General features: G+C 44.7%; 1 protein-coding gene across 9 annotated transcripts in view; it reads left to right on the plus strand.

The window, feature by feature from the left end:
• Positions 1-17,001, plus strand: part of LOC135911319 (CREB-regulated transcription coactivator 1-like) — a 149,118-nt gene that overhangs the window by 17,060 nt on the left and 115,057 nt on the right. For 4 of the 9 annotated variants that reach the window (XM_065443537.1, XM_065443539.1, XM_065443538.1 and 1 more), the window contains exons 1-2: positions 7,227-7,432; positions 16,898-16,972. In XM_065443537.1, the coding sequence (XP_065299609.1) occupies positions 7,322-7,432; positions 16,898-16,972 (186 nt within the window). In that variant the 5' untranslated portion in view covers positions 7,227-7,321. Of the gene's footprint in view, positions 1-7,224; positions 7,433-16,897; positions 16,973-17,001 lie in introns of those variants that run through there. The other 5 variants (XM_065443543.1, XM_065443544.1, XM_065443541.1 and 2 more) reach the window with 4 other exon arrangements.

Genomic DNA, 17,001 nt, shown 5'->3' on the forward strand with positions numbered 1-17,001 from the left:
AAAAAAGAACAAGAGCGCGAAATTACGAAGTGACGTGGAGAGTGGTCATATGTCTTCTTTTATACTGTAAAATTTCATAAATTTTATCTCCTTTTTGCATCAGGAATGTCTTTACTTACACTTCTGATGAAAAACATATCAAATATACTTTTTATTGCGGCAAACGCCATCACCAACTGCAACCCGCCAGCGTCTTGAACGCTGACAATATTTGACATGCAAGCTCAGTGATAACAAAATTCCGAGGAGAGGTCTTTAACCCATCCAGGCTGCCGAAAGGATCTCTGACTCGTTTCCTTTTGCATGGACCAGGTCTTGTCCTTGCATTCAAAACGAACAATCCGACTAAAACAAGAACAGATCCCGGCCTTGATTGGGTGCATTCCGCGATGAACGTATCAAAAAGCACCTAGGAGACTTCTAGCAACCTTTTGCTATTCTGATACGGCAATCAGTACAACTCAACGGCAAAGGACAATGTTCATTAGATCAAAATAAAATACATCTCCTAAGTGGCGATGTCACGTGATTTTACTTTCGACGACATGTTCGACGAAGGCGGTGATGTCGATTGCTTATCTCGACTGCTGCCGCTTTGAATCCCAGCTAGCGTTTCTGGAAGATGAACGCTTCCTACGAGGCCGTGCTGGGAGATTATCTTGGCATTCCGTGACGACGTGCTCGGTTGTTTCCGGACTTTTGCTGCGGCAAACGCATGCGCTTCGTCCTGTTGCGAATATTTGCTCAGTGTGGTTTTCGTCCTCGAGTAGCCGACACGGGCCTCAAATAGCAAGGCGCTGACTGCCCTTCGTGTTATCGCGCACAATTTCCCTCCTGATTGCTTTCTTGCCGCATTTGTAAATCTCCACGGTGTCTTTTTTTTCTCCCCTCCTTTGCCTCCACTTTACCGCCTCTGTTTCTCCTTCTTCCTTTTTGATGACATATGGTGCTCCTGATCTTTTTTCGCTAGCTTTAAATTATTGATGACTACCATAAGGTCTCTGGCACATACCCACTCACGGGGATTTACCAAGAGTCGGTCAGATTTTACATATGTGCTAAGCGAAAAATGTGGAAATATGTAATTTTGATGAACAAATTAAAGCGATTAAAATCCAAGGCGATTCAGTAAACAGTAATTCTAATAGAACACACAAAAAGAAAGAAAGTATGTGTACATATTTATGAATGAAGCAATAAGGGAATAATTAAATCAATAATTCGATTAACAATGAAATCGGTTGGATTCAACAATGAATTTCTCTATGGCGATGCGCACATCCCTCTGTGAGTGTCCAAGCACAGAAGCCTCGAAAGACAGTAGCAGTGGGAAGTTGAATGGAAGGTCGAACTGTCGTATTGTAACTGGCAATGCCCTTTTTCTCAGGGAGGAGAAACGCCGGTACTCCAGTAAGTAATGTTAAGTTGTTTATAATGCTTTGCAGAAATGGCACAAAGGGGAATTGCCAGACCGGATTTGTGCGTGTATAAATTTAGGAGGGGGACTCGACACAGCGGTCTCGATCGTTAATGTCAGTTTTGTCTGTCTTGTTTTGCAAAATGTCCACCTCCAAGGGAATTGTAAGTGGTGCAGTTCCGTGCTTGACGTTAGATTTGATTTTGATGGCAAAAGGGTGTATCTTCGAAACCTGGCAGACGTGATGAAACCCGTCGTTGGATGGAGGATAAACACAGGGCATGCAATGTAAGTCTTAGCCAAACTACTGCCGCTTCATTCATAAATATATACCTCTGTGTCCAGGCACCCATATTAATCGTAAAGTCCGCAAACGACTTGGAGCCAGTGAGTGTAGAGTTTTAAATATAGGTGACTCGCCGGGAGCAGTAAGTGGTATGCACACAACGATAAGGAATCTGTGATTATTACCGCGGTTGTCGTGGAAGGCTGTAGCTTGCGCAGTGCTAGGAAAATGGCTAGGAATTCCGCCAGGAATATTGGAGGGAAGACTGGGAGCCAAACGGAAAAAAATCAAATCAATGACATTCAAAAAATACCAACTCCGGCCATTTCCTCACAATGCAAAGCGTCTGTTGCCATAATTACGTTAGCGTGAAGCTGATTAAATTGATCCTGGAGTAAGCTGTTAAGAATATTCCAGCCAGGGAAGCTGTTTTGGATTGTTGGGACTTATGTCATCTTAAGTAATAGCCAATGAATTTGAGATACTGCTTTCCGTGATTATATCATCTATATATATATTTAACGGACTCAATACTTGTTGCCAATACCTGTGGCCAATCACCTGTGGCGCGTGAAACCGAAGAGACCATGATATTCCAAGAAATAGAGGTTGTTGACTAATGAAGGTCGACTGGGACCTCCTTAGTGGAGATTCAATGAGCCTTATGAACGTTTGAACGGTGAGTATATTAAATCTCATTTCTAGGGAAGCGACAATGTCGTTATTCCTTCAGTTATTACTTACACATTTATTATTATTAAAAATATACTTTATTTCTGCTAGGGATGCTGGGCGGTGGGTGGGTCCCTCATTCCAGTGCTTTACTGGTCTCTGCAGTTTGCTGGGCTCGATCTAGAACAGTTCCCTGGTTCTCTAGATCTGATTGCTCGTAGAGCATGGCGTTTGCTACAAACTTTGGTGGCGCAGGCATAAGCGGAGCGCTTCCCGTTCCAGCAGAACTAGTGGACGCAGCTTATAAACAAGTGAGCCAATGAATAGTACACAACCGAACTCAAGTGTAGGACGGATATTATACCTGCGGTAAATCATTATGAGTGTGTCTCTGCGCATGGCCCATCAATTATTGCTTATCCTTCTCATTATCCCCATTGCACGGGAAGCTTTTGAAGTTATGTGTTCAATATATATGCTGACGCCAGTCAAGATTTACATCATAAATAATTCCAAGGTACCTAATTTTTCCCACTTGTGGAATAGTTGAGTGACGGTATGAAAGGGATATAGTAACTGGACCTTCTAGAGGAAAGACAAGATCAGCGCTCTTATTTACATTAAGGGACAAGCGGATGCTGCCCAGCCGTGCTATTAACTCGCATAAGTATCCCTGTAATCACTCGTATAGTGACTGAATATCACTTGCCAAAGAAAAAGAAACGCTATATCATCAGCGTAAGCGTACGTGCTTGCATTATGATGGCAAGAAGGAATGGAGCTAAGCAAGATATTAAACAACAGCGCGGATAAAACTGCGCCTTCCGGAACCTCAGGTGTTTGTCCGAATTTTCCTGATGAAATTCAACTTTTTGCACAGTAAAAATCCCTGCCCTGTAAGAACTCAGCGGTCCACGTTGCAAAGTATTCGGGTAATCGAATATCCTGCATTCTCTCTGTTAAAATGGGGTATTCTGCATTATCGTATGCTCTAGAAACGTCTAATGTAGCTAGAGCCGCACATCGTTTCTAGGAGCGTGCCAACTATATTCAGCTGTCTAGGTCCACGTGAGCGCGCCAGATCGACATCCCTGGCCTAAATCCAATTTGGCATGGGCTCAAGCTTCAATAATTCTCTTGTGGTCACAAATTAATTCGTATGCGTGTATGTAATAATCTATTAACTTTACAAAATTTGATGTTAGAGAAATAGGTCGAATATTGTCTAGTACATACCCTTTGCTTTGATCTTTAAGCAGTGGAATAACCTTCACGATTCTCCAAGCAGGAGGAAGAATAATTTACGGCATGTAGGAAAACGTTAGCAGCGACGTCAAACAAAATTTTAAGAATCTTGGTAGTGAGTCCATCGGGACCTGGGGCTGCAGCTGGTAAACACGAAACAAGTAGGACAATTCTGACAAGAAAATGTCTTCTAAACCTTCTATTGTGCCCTGTCTCTGAGGAGAGATGGGAATACAGGTCGCGAATCGGGTCTCCAAATCTCTTGTAATTAGATCTAGAGAGTCAGCTCTTTCACATGTACTTAAAGCTACGGACTCCAGGGTATAGGGACACGGAATAATTTTTTGGGATATTAAACACTGAAACAATGCACTTTTATTATTTGACTTTGAAAGAAATTCAGAATGACAGACATTGTAATAATCTTTTGCCTTAGATACCGCTATTTTAAATGTTCCAGTAATAAATTTATAGTTGTTACAGTTTCTAAGAGACTGGTTATGCATGACTTATTTTGACGCGGCTTTCCGTCGCTTGTAGTCCCGCGAGCAATCGTCATTCCACCAATTTGTAGAGGTAGAGCCTTTGCTTGCCTTTAACGCAACCAGTGGTATAAAGGTTACAAAAAGGGATAATGTGCCTCAGAAAGGCTGGCCAACGTTTCGATAGGAGGACCTATCTTCGTCAAAGGCGGCCTCGTCATCCTCGGCATCTTAGTTTTAAAGGGTTAGTGCAGTAACGTCACGTGCGGTTGTTGTCGATGGCGGCTGGTTGTAAAGGGAAAGACTTCAAAGAGAATGAGCGCTGACGCCTGACGTCTGGGAGCGTGGTTCCCAAGACGAAGGGAAAAGAGCGGGAGAGTGGGAAGGCGGGGAGAAAATAAAAGAAAGAAAAGGAGAAAGAAAGAAACGAGGGACCACCAAGAGGGAAAAAGAACAACAAGAAAAAGAAAAAGAGGGCATGCATGGGAGGGTGTTAAGGAAGCGAGAGGTAGGGAGCAATCAGTTGCGTGAAAAGGAACTCTTCTGTACAAGATTTCTACCTGTGGTTGCATGCCACTGGCAACTGAATATGCTTCGATCACTTGGTAACGTCCCATGATTTTGTATTTTGGGATTCTGATCTTTTGCGCGACATGTCTAAGACTGAGCAAATACCATCGGCTTTGGCTGAATAACTTTCAATTGACTTGAAAGTGGTCTGCAAGCATTCTTTAAAATCTATGGTAATCCACAAAAGAATGGATTCGAGCCTCCACGGTAGACTGCAGACTTATCACTCCAAGCACAACAGGGACATGATCACTGTTTGTCGCAACATCCACCATTTCCCATGAGGATATCGAAAGACCTGCATCATAAAATGTAAGATCCAGCATAGATCTGAACTGTCCGCGAAGAAATGTAACCGAACCGGAATTCTGACATAAAAATTATTCATTGTTGCTCCGTCCCATAGATGCTTTCCACACTAGTCTGATCTGGATCACTATATGAGTTTATTTACCGCAGTTTACCAGAACTGAACCTGGTGGGCATGTTTCCTGCACACCCGAAGGAAAGTATATATTAACCAACCAGAAAACCCTACTGCCAGAGTGATAATTTCTGCCGCTAACATTTCACATTCTGGAGACATCAGCTGCAATTATATATTTGCCCTACCTCAATACTTGCTTGAGACCAGAATTAACGAGCCCCCACCTTTACACAGGCGATCTAGGCGAAACAACCTATAATTAAGCAAACAAAATAATTTCTTCTTCAGAAGATAAGCAAGTTTCTTGCAGTGAAATAACAACTAGACAAAGCTAGAAAGAACCCTTTACCCTGTACTTGGTTGTCAAGTTTGCTAACCTCTTCCTCAATTCCGTGTCCATGCTTGTAGTACCGGCGCTTTCAGTAGTGGCCCTTGCACCCAGGACATGACAGTAGTCTGGTTGAGACCAGTGACTTGCCTTAGCGACGAGCATTATGCCGCATGGCTATATAGAGTGTTAGCATATGTCCTCGTAATGGGATTGAAATACATTCTGAACTATAGGGGGTATATGCACTGACGTTTACGATGTCACCATATTGTCGTACAGCCAGCACGGTTACAGGCTACGCGTTATCTAAATCCGCTTATTGTGTGAGTGCCTGCCAACAACTCCAGCAGCACGGTGGAAGCTGCGAATTGGACTACGAAATGGCGTACGTGACATCATATGAATACTTCCTAAACGGAATGCTAAATTAGCCTCGGCGAGTTCATGTCCATCAGCAATAATTGTCCGGTGCTCATTTAGCAAGGCGGACTCGTAATGTACTGCCACTTCGTGAGCTAGCAAGCTATAGGGTTCGCGTCTAAACACTGAGGCAATAATCTGCATTTATTCGAAATTAAAGCTGGTGATTACTCAAACCATACAATCCACTTAAGAGTAATTTTGGTAACATCTCTTTGACGATATTCGTACCGAAAGTCGTGGCGAAATGCCATTTTCTCACGTAGAGGGAGAGAGAAGTCAACATAAAACAGTTTTCACACACTCACATGCACTTGTGCGTCTGTCGTGCATCATCCCCGGAACACTGTATTGTCGAATTCGCAATCTTGCCAGCCTTCATTGGCCCAGAGGGTGGCTACTGCCTCTCTGATCGGCCAAAAGCGCCGCCATCACACACTTGACAAGATGCCAGAATTTGACAATGTCCAAAATAGCTTCCCACAATCGTATAAATCAGTGGCTGATATCAAAAGCTGTGCAAGAATCGTCATTAGCATCGCTGATTATAAAGTTTCACTAAATAAATAAATATATGTATTTTTTGTAGCAGCATTAGCGTCACGTTTATGAATCGTAGAATTGGCCCAGTCGGTGCTCGGAATACGTACACACATCAGCGCCAGTTTCAAGATGTCCGTGCCTCTAAATCAGCAAAGGCAATTAATCCTCCACAAAATAAATAATGAATGAGCTTAACATTGGGATTGCACGTAGCTTTCTTCTAGGCTGCTCAAGGAACGAGTGATAAGAACGTAAGTGCAGATACCGAGGTGCTCGAAGTTGTTCCCGAAAAATACTCCATTTTCAGGGGAAATTATTTACAAGTGTTATGTCCTTCTTTTTTCATATTTCCAAAGCGCATGATTTTCTCACTTAACAGGATGGGCGGTGAGCTTCTTAACGGGCGACCCTTATTCTTTGGCACGAACATTATTAAGCGAGTTCACCGTCGCAAGTGTATGTCTGCGTTCAACAAATACAATGCGGAACGAAGCGGAATGTGTTCACCTCTGTATCATTGCCCCGTCCCGATTTGTCACCATTTGAAAACACGTGGGAGAGAAAATGTATCGGCAGCGGAGAGGGAGGAGACAGAAACAGCTGTTGAGCTGCCAAAAATTGCATGCTTGCGCGGCATTCCTTTGCTGAACAGCACATGCACTGAAAACGCGCTCGCAACAAAAACACAAAAAGAAAGCACGCTAGCGATTGCAGCGCCAACCTTTTTTGGTGTGAAAAATAAAAACTAGTGACAAAACTTGGGCCGATTCACTGAAACTTTCAGCAGCTACCGTCATCGCGCACACTCTTTGCTGCTATTGCATTTTTTTCGCGCTCGCTGCGCACCAGCGCGGCCAATGGACGCATTACCTATCGTCGTTGTGGACGGGGTCGAGGGTATCGCGTAGTAGCGAGGCGCTTTTCTATCATGGCGAATCCGAGGAAATTCAGCGAGAAGATCGCTTTGCACAACCAGAAACAAGCTGAAGAAACGGCGGCGTTCGAGCAGATCATGCGGGAAGTGATGGGGGCAACCCGAGTAAGTGTCCGTTGTCATTCAATGCTGTGCAGTGCGGCGTCTCTGCGGCGCGCCACAACAAAACGGTCGCTGGAGCCTCACGGTGCGACCACGAAGAAAACATCGCGGACGGACGACCGTTTTCTTTTGCCTTGGACATCGATCAGCGCCCCTGTGTATTGTAGTTGGTGCATCCACGCGTTTGGAGCGTTCCGCAGTGCCCTGGCGCGCTTATGTGAAACCGTTTACCGGACTTGATCGTTCCTATGATACGCGCCTGATCGCAGGCGCTCTGCTGTCGCTGAAATGTATTGCTTACGAACCAGTTGGATCGCGCGCTGACGTTTCAACGCTCGTGTGCCGCACGGACCAACGTCCCGGCCGCTCGCATTACCCCAAACGAAGCGGCGGTACGCTAAATTCGAGCGAGACGCTCCGAGGTGTCTGCGCGGCTGGCCCCCTTACAAAAACAGATCAATAGATACCCAGCAGCACACCACTTTTTCCAACGATTGCGTTGCGGGGAGAAAGGGGGGAAGCGACCTCGGTAAACTCCGTACGCGCGCTTTGTTTTCGCCTCCTGTGGTGCTTGCGAGTCCGTACAAAACGCGATGTTCGTCCGTGTACGGCTGTCCTGGACGAGCTTTCCGCGTGTATCGTTGACAGCCGCCCGTGATAACAGCTGCGCGCGATGACCCGTCTTATCCCCGTGTGCGCCGCGAGCCCCTCTCTAGCGAGCAGCACCTACTCAACGTTTGGCACAGGCCGGAATTTATGAGCACTCAGTGCGTGTATGCTACCGTGATTGCGCTACGTAGTACTCTCTCGGACGCGGCCTCTTATTCGCGGCGACCGCTGCCAGGCATCAACCGTTGTCGTGACTCTGGGCTGGTTACGTAACACTGAGCTCGAGCGGCATCGCTGCCGCATGTATTGTTTTGGAGGGAAACGCAATCGCGGACGCTGCTGCATTTCGTGCCTCGTGCGAAGCATGCCGTATCGGAAATGCGAGTACCGCCGGCCGCCGCTGTCTGTTTAATCGCATGACGCACGCGCGCCTCAAACCACAAATCCCGTGGTTGCAGCGGCCGGCCATTCAACGAAATCTTGTAGGCGAGCCACTCTTCTGATCGGGAATTCCGTGAACGCTGGTTATTCGCAGCGCTCCGTTGCGCGCATCAGCTGCGCAGACGCCGATGCATTGTAACTGTTGTTTCTGATGCTCGCGCGGCGCGCATGCTGTAGACAGGATGGTGATTGCTGCCATAAATGCTAGCGCATTCACTGTTCACTGTGATAGTCCATTTTGACAGCTGTGATACAAACTGGAATTGAGACAGTAGCATTGCTCGCAGTTTGATTCACAAGAGCCCGCTGCCTTTGAATGCCCCACAGCGTGCGCGGTGCTATGCGCGTTTCCTTTGTGAGCCTCACTTTACTTGATCGCTTTACCTTGATCAGGTTGTTTGACAAACCGAGCCAACATAACGCACGGAAAAAAAAAAATTGACAGCCCGAGCTAACATAACTCTAAGCAAAAGAAAGATGGCAGTTACATTGGACTCAAAGAAACCAGCCTAAGTTATGCACAGGTGTTTTTGAGGCTGCTCACAATAAAATATTGGGGGTGACAGGGCAGCAGCTGCCATATGTGAGTAGTTGCAGTTTGGCTTGTGCCTCCTCCTTCTTCCCTTCTCAATTTCCTGTCAAATTATGTGAAGATATTTACAGCGTACTTGAGGGATGTTATTTTGCCGTTTTTTGAACTGCCATTATACATGTTTACTTTCACGGAAAAACAACAACAAGAAAACATACTCTGTTTTTATTCATGTCTGAACATTTCTCCGAGCAGTTCGCTTTATTATGGTGGAATGCTTCTATTTTCTGGGGAGATACTGTGGAGACGTTGACCTTAATTGTTGATCATACTTTTTGTTAGCATTTCATTTCCTCATATGAGCAACATATCTAATTGGATTTACTTCCTCTGACATGATTTTCAAGTCTTTACGCTATACTACTTGCCATAATCTATGGCAGCTTTTGGTATTCCTATGCCGTATTCATCAACATTGTTGTTCTTTGCAAGCTGTGTTGCAGCATTGTATTATATTGCAGATTGATGTTTTGTGATGCTTATAAAGATCAGCACGGCTTATACGCATGATAGTTAGCACTGCCTCCCCCCAAAAGAAGAGAAGGAAGGCAAGGCAGCACAACGTATACATGAGTATATTTGGAGACCACACAGCTCTATGACATTTAAATTTGAGGCAGCAAGGGAGACAAAATAACACTGGAAGCATGGCTTTCCATGACACGGCCTTTGTGTACATTCATATGTATTGTTTCTGGGCCTAGACAATACTGTCTGAAGACCACTGAAGTTTACAGTAAAGTTTCAGCTCATTGAGGAAGTAATTGTGTTGAAGACATCACTTGGGCCCCTGTTTCTGGTACTTCGCTTTATTTTGCTCACTCCAAATCGTTCTGCTGGTGTTGGTAGGGCAGTGAATACATTTTAGCTGCAGTGTGGTGCAACAAAGTTGTACTGAGTACTTTTATTTTTTCCTCAAAATTAACATATTGAATCTGTAACCAGTTGCCTGCATCTGGTTGAAATTTCAAATGTCGCTCACAAAGCTGCTTAAAGCGTGTGTATGATATTGACATATGGCTGTGTGGCATAAAAAACTTTAGTTTATGATGGAGTATTTAAGTTGTAAATAACAGCATGTGCTAGTTAGTAGACTTCCGTATGTCTGTGTTATTTCAATACCAGTGTGCTGGAATGACGAGGCCTTTAAAGCAGGCTGCAGCTTGCAAAAATGGCTGTAGAACACAAAGATACAAACTACTTTATTTATCATTTCTTTGTAGATGTGATTGGGACATGCTAGCATTTTTTTGATAGAGGTTTAGTTTGCATAGAGGTAGGAAAGTGTAATTGCTGTTTTTTTTCTTTCACAATGCACTTATGTCCATGTAAAAAAAGAAAAAGGAATGTTGCAGAGCTACAGTGGGGATCTCCTCATCTAAGTCTAAAGGTCAAGGGTGAGCAGAATGCGAAGCAGAGAAGCGATGCTGCATGCTTCACTCGTAGTGAGTCAGATGATATATTATATTTCTGGGGCTTATATACAGGTGCTTGAAAATACAATATTTCAAAGGTTTATACGAGCAGCTTGTTTGTGAAAGCCAGCATATTTTGCATGTTTTGGATGAGCATTATTAATTTGATACTATAACAGGAAAACCTTCCTGATAGCAAACCATTTGGGGCTATGCTGAATGTTTAATAAATGAGAGCTTTGTGACAAGTGCAGCTGCTCCCCACCGCCTTACTTCCACATGCAGTGTAGCTCCTAATTGAATTGCCAGCTAACATTACAACTTAATTTCTAGGCCATAGGAGCGAGTTCTTTGGGTGCTGGTGTCACATATCTTGGTTTTGCATCGATGCTGTTCCAAGGGTAATAATCTGAGAGGGTCTGTGTTTTCTGTATAATAGGATGTCACAGTATGTGAAGCAGGGTGTGCATCTGAGACATAGTCGGTCGCAGACTAAAAAGAATGCATTGAAAAATGCAGCTGAAAGGTAATTTGTGTGTGGGCTTTAATTCTCCTGCTTGCGCACACACTCTCTTTGAGCATTAGGGTGGCACGAACCTCACTTGCTTGATTGATTGAAAACATCTTTATTTGCAGAATATTCGTAGAACTCGTGGGTGGGCCATGTAGTCCGGTAGTCCACTGGTTATTGCTGCTGCGCAGGCCTTCCCCACCTGCCAGTGCTGACGGTCAGAATCATCGCTGAGCAGAATAGCTGCTTTTCTGAGGGATTTGGAATGGGGTGAACTATGGGATTAAATTGGCATGCCCACATCATGTAGTAGAGGTTAGCTACCTCTCCACAGTGTGGGCATTGCGGAGAGTATAGTGTAGGGCACCACTGGTGTAACTTAGCTGGCGTTGGGTATGTATTGGTTTGTAGTCTCCTAAGGGTGTTCTCTTCTAACTTATTGAGGGATTTATGTGGTGTTGGGTACTACTCCTTCCTGGCTGTTCTGTATGGTGTGAGATTGTCAGCATACACTGCTATAGCAGTTAGGTTGCAGCACCCTTCAAGGTCATCGGGGGAGATGTCCGGTATAGAAGAGCTCAGGCATGCCTGTGAGCTGCTTCGTTTCCTCCTGGTAGTTCCAGGTGACCGGGAAACCAGATGACTGAGGCTTGGCTGGGTGGATGCTTAATCGGCAATGACAACCCTGACCTGTGAATTAATCCATTATTGAAGTTGCGACAGGCATTCTGGGAGTCAGTGAGCACATTGACGTTGGTGTTAGATGCTATATATAGCTAATGCAATAGCTGCTTCCTCTGCGTGAGTGGGGTTGGATGTTTTCATTGAGGCGCATGTCACCATTGATCCTGAGGGCATTGAGACCACAATAGTCATCACTCCATTTTTTGGTCCTGCGGCATCCACGTAAAGGGTGTTAGGTTGCTTGACCCATTTCTTCTGCAGGCCTTCCCCTCTTGCTTTTCTCCTTTCGATGTTATATGCGGGATGCATGTTCCACGGAATGGGGTACACGTTGATGCGTCTCCTCACATCATGTGGCACCTCTTCCCTTTGATCTATCGTATAGGGCGGATTAATATGGATCTTTTCGAGCAGATCTCTACCTGGTTTTGTGAGTGCGAGCCTATTGAGTTTTGAGAGGCATGTTCGAGGCAGTTTTGAGAGGCATGTTGAGAGGCAGTTTTGAGAGGCAAGTTCCTCTCGGGCCTAGAGTGATGGGATCTGATTTTAATCCACCGAAGTTTATAGTGGCTCGCCTTGCTGATAAGAAGTCTTTGATATAGTTGTAGGTTTGGACGCCACAGTTGGTGTCGGCGAGGCTTTGCAGAATATTTTTATGCAGAACGTTATCAAACGCTCCTTTCAAATCAAGTGCCAGGATGGCCCTTGTCTGTGACTTCGGAGGTGTCTCAAGGAGGTCTTTGTACAGGTGCAAAAGGGCGCCCTGCATCGATAGGTGAGGGCGAAAGCCGAATTTAGTGTTAGGTTAGGAGGTTGTTCTCATCTAAGTATCTACTGAGTCTTGTGTTGATGACCCTCTCTATGAGCTTCCCCAAACACGAGGTCAGCGATATCGGTCTTAGATTATCCAGTTTGAGGGGTTTGTTCGGCTTCAGAATGAACCGAACCTCGGCCGTTTTCCAGGATATTGGTAGAGTTCCTGTAACCCAATGCTGCTCGTTGAAGCATTCTACCAGCGAGGTCATGGTGTCATCGCTGAGGTTGAATAAGAGCTTTGCTGTTGGACCTGGAGCTGCATTTTTTCTCATGGCCGCGATTTCCGCTTTGATTTCTTCTTTCATGAGTGGGATGTCCAGCTTGGCATTCGGCAGCCCAGAATACTTTGGTTGTTCCACGACTTGGGCCATGCACAGATACCTGGTCTTGAGCTTTTCCATCAACTCTGTGTCCGTACCCGGGATAGTGTGTCTTCGTGAGCCTGTCTTTAGTGGCTGACTTGCTGCTGCTGGTGTCAATTAGAACACGCAGGAGCTTCCAAGTCTTTGACACACCTAGCTTCCCCTGAACACCATCGCAGAGCATATTCCAGTTCTGTCTGGCCAAGGATATGGCATAGGATCCTGCCTTTTTGTTTATCTCCTCTGTTTTTTTCTTGAGTTTGCGGTTAAGCCGTTGTCTTCGCCATCTCTTTGTCAATGAGCATCTTGCTTCCCATAAATGTAGAAGGTGCGGATCGACTGCTGGGCAATCTTCTGTCGTGCAGACCTCTTTTATAAAGGCTTTCAATGTTTGCACCTCACCCTTAACCCATTCCTCTAGGTCTGTAATAGGGTTTGCAGTAGATGCCTGGGCCTGTCTCCACCTGTCCCAGTTTGTAATTCTTTATGTAATTTGTAATTGTGTAATTTATGTAATTTTATGTACTTTATGTACTTTATGTAATTGTAATTCTTTATTCTTTAGTTTGTAATTCTTCTTTATTCTTTAGTGCTTTATGCAACAGGCAGTATTCGATTAGCAATACTGACAAGATCTGTTGCTGAGCCCTGTTGCATGGCTGTTGTAGAGATGGGGCCGTATAACGTAAAACTATTCCATTCGGACTTTTTCAGTTTCCTGATGTCAAATTTACATAAACACTGACGCAAGCATCATGTGGTGACTTGTACCTTTTCTTTAACAGCCCATTATATTATAGCACCCCTGATGTTTTAACATTCAGAGCTGTAAAGGCTACTGTCCCCCTTAGTTTGCAAGGCGTTGGAGCAGCAGAAACTCTGCAGGGGTCACCCCGTTATGTGACTTGATGGCAGGTCTAGTCACATCCGTAGTGGCTTTAAAACCTTTGACGGAGAGCAAACTCCTTGGCTGGCAAGGGATTAGTTTGGCCCTCCATGGTGTGTCTATTCTTGGTTTCTTGGTGACATGAGCGGTTTGGTGGCACATTACCTTGCTTATGGGCGGGAAAATTTACTTTCCTGAAAGTGATGTAAGAGTAATTGCTTTGTTTTTTCACGATTCCACTTCATAGTCTTGCATGCATGCATGCATGCATGCATATGTGCTTGTGCTGCGAGTGTAACTGTCGTATGTTCGCCGTTTACTGCTCAACCAGTGTAGTGCTCCCACGGGTGTATCACAATGTTGTGGGAGAACTGTCTGTAAAATTTTGAGGTAATTGAGTGTAGTTTGTAATCTTCCTCCTCCTTGTTAATGTCAGTGATTAGGGAAAACTATGTTTATTTTTAAAGGCCAACTTGAAGGAAGTTTTACTTTGTCTTAGTGGGTATACTGTTGTAGCAATCTTGTAATGCTATCAGGCCAACCGTTTATCTTTCATATTAGCAGCCTTTAAATATCATCTAAGCAGACAATGCATGCATTTGGTGGTTAGTCAACATTACGTAAATTTCAGCACGTCACCTTCAAGATTTCTCAGCATGGTGTGAGTAGCTGCAGGCACCGTCTAATCCACGAGGTTATGTTAAGGAGCTGCACCGGTCTCAAAGCTCTGGGTCATTCCTCAGTTCTGATGACTGATAATGGGGCTATTTCATTTTTCAGTTTCCGGTGTCAAAACTTATTTTCGCTATCTTCTTTTTCCTACACTTGTATTTGAAATGTAAAGTTTGCACAGAGGCTGCTGTATACCTACACTATGTGTAACCAGGAGCAGCTTTAAAGGGAGGTGAGAGGAGGCAGCTGACTCCCTTCCTATGCATTGCCTCTCCTCTAGCACCATGTAGTGCAAAGTAATGGATTGCCATCATGCACTCCAGTGGAAATGAAAAATCATGTTCTGTCCCCTCCGGCCCAACAGAAATATCCTGCTGCCACCCGTGCCTGTAACTAGGCTTTTTACACTGTCAAAAATTTCGTTGCAGTTGGCCTTAATGAGTTTCTGTGGTACCGGCAGCATTAACCCCTTTGAAATGATTTTTCATTGTGGGCAGTACCTTGGGGACATAATTTATTGGCAGATTCTACTGCCTCACTTTGTATATAGTAAGACCTAGGCAGGGCTTTCATTACTTGCGTATACAGCTCATCATTGCCCAAGCTAGAAAAAATTGGGCTGCAGTGCATCCCCCACGCATGCCCTTGTTGCTTTTGTCCCACAGAACTGTGACAAAATCTTTAGATATGCTTCTCGTCTTGCAGTTGCAATAGATTTGTTTTCCTTCGTGGATATCTAGACTCGTTTGCCACATTAAGGTAGTGTGCTTTGCTACCTTTTTTTTTTACTCTTGCATCTTGCACAATGCTTATCCACCATATGCTGTACTTAATGCATCCATACTGTGATGAAATATGCATTCAACTTTTTTGTTTTTTTGTAAAGATTGTGTTCACTTTATAGACACTGAACTGTTTGATCCCTTTGACCAGAAGCTTTTGCAGATCCATACTTGTATGCAATTTCACCGCATTATTGCCCATAAAATATATTCAAGAATGTTTCACTATCGTCAGTAATATTTCATGTGTGATTCTTAAAGACCTCATGAATATTGGCATAGGGGGATTTACACGATGGTGTAATCATTCAATGAACTATGCGACTTGGGTTGCTTTCAGTGACATCGAATCACTCGGTAGTTCAGTACCACAGAGTTTTAGTTCATTCAGTCCATGGAATAAATTGATAGCTGTGCAAATCCATCCAACGTGGTGCTGCCATCAACGTTCAGCTGCCTGCCATCTTAGCCTGGATGACCTGTGCAGCTCTGCAAATGTTGAAAGGCAATGCATTTGGACTAGGTGAAGTCCTCATGTGTTTGGCTTTATGCAGTTGCTGTTGCTCTAAACTGTCAGCGCTTCTTGGCACTCGTCTGCAAGAATGAACTTGCAGATTGAAAAGTACTGTTCAGTTCTTTTTATGCGAAGCATATTACGGGAGCTCAACCCAGCTCCTCAGGCGCGGCGGTGTCGCCTTCAATGACCTTTGACCCCATGCCATACCACATGACACCGTGACGTCACGACATAGGAGAAACGGGGCTCCAGCTCCAACTTGTGCCGTCGCTGGCGGCGTCGCGGCGGTATATAAGCAGCTGCGCTTGTTTCTAGGTGTTGTGGCTTTGGCTCAACTCTTGCAAGATGGCCTGGGTGGGAATCGAACCAGGGTCTCCGGTGTGTGAGACGGAGACGCTACCACTGAGCCACGAGTACGATGCTTCAAGTACAAAAGCGCCTCTAGTGAATGCGGTGTTGCCTTAGAAACGAGCTGTTTCTAGGCGTGCGTCCCTTGCTCAGGCGCACATTTCGTTGCCGCGCCGAACGCTGCGTTGCTCGACGCTCACCGCGTCCAATGCGGGGCGCGTAGTCGCTGCGCCGTAGCCCATTTTCTTACACCCCTTGGCGGGTCGACGGGAACGCTGTCGCGTTCCACTCTTGAAGGCGAAGCAGAGTAACGCATGAGTTGTTTCTTCGTCTAGCCGAACCAAATATAGCCAAGCAACAGCAGTTCACCAGGCTAAACAGTGGTTCAACAACTAAAATAAAGGCTAGTATGCTTCGCATCCTGGGCTTAACCTTAGCTAAGCCACAGCCATTTTTTTTGTTGTTGTTGTCTTTAATGGAATTGCTGTGGCATTTTAATACAGCATTCACTACCTTTAGCAATAAGCTTTTAAATGTAAAAAGAAGAAGAAAGGGAGGGAAGAAGGGAACAGAACTCCCTAATTTTCCATTCTAAAGTCCTTGTGAGATCCAGCCACTCACAAGAGATGTCGTGTGGTCGTTATGTCAGAGATATGTTGCCTCTGTATTATGTTGGTCTCTTCACTTCTAAGGTCAGAGATCTTGTGTTTGACTATATATATTAGTCCCTTGGTTTTGTGTTTTGTGAACATTATGATCTGTTTTTATCCTAGCAAAGCTTATGAAAGGGCAGTTATTTATTTCTCTTTATTTTGTTCTTGTTAAATTTTCAGAACAACCATGGGCAAGACAATATGCAGGGTTATGCAACTTCATATGACAGCTCTTACATCCAGCAAGCTGCCAATGTAAGCTGTTTTGCCACAACATTATTTTT

This window comes from Dermacentor albipictus, chromosome 1 (assembly GCF_038994185.2).
Source record: "Dermacentor albipictus isolate Rhodes 1998 colony chromosome 1, USDA_Dalb.pri_finalv2, whole genome shotgun sequence".
In the NCBI taxonomy this organism is placed as follows: Eukaryota; Metazoa; Arthropoda; class Arachnida; order Ixodida; family Ixodidae; genus Dermacentor; species Dermacentor albipictus.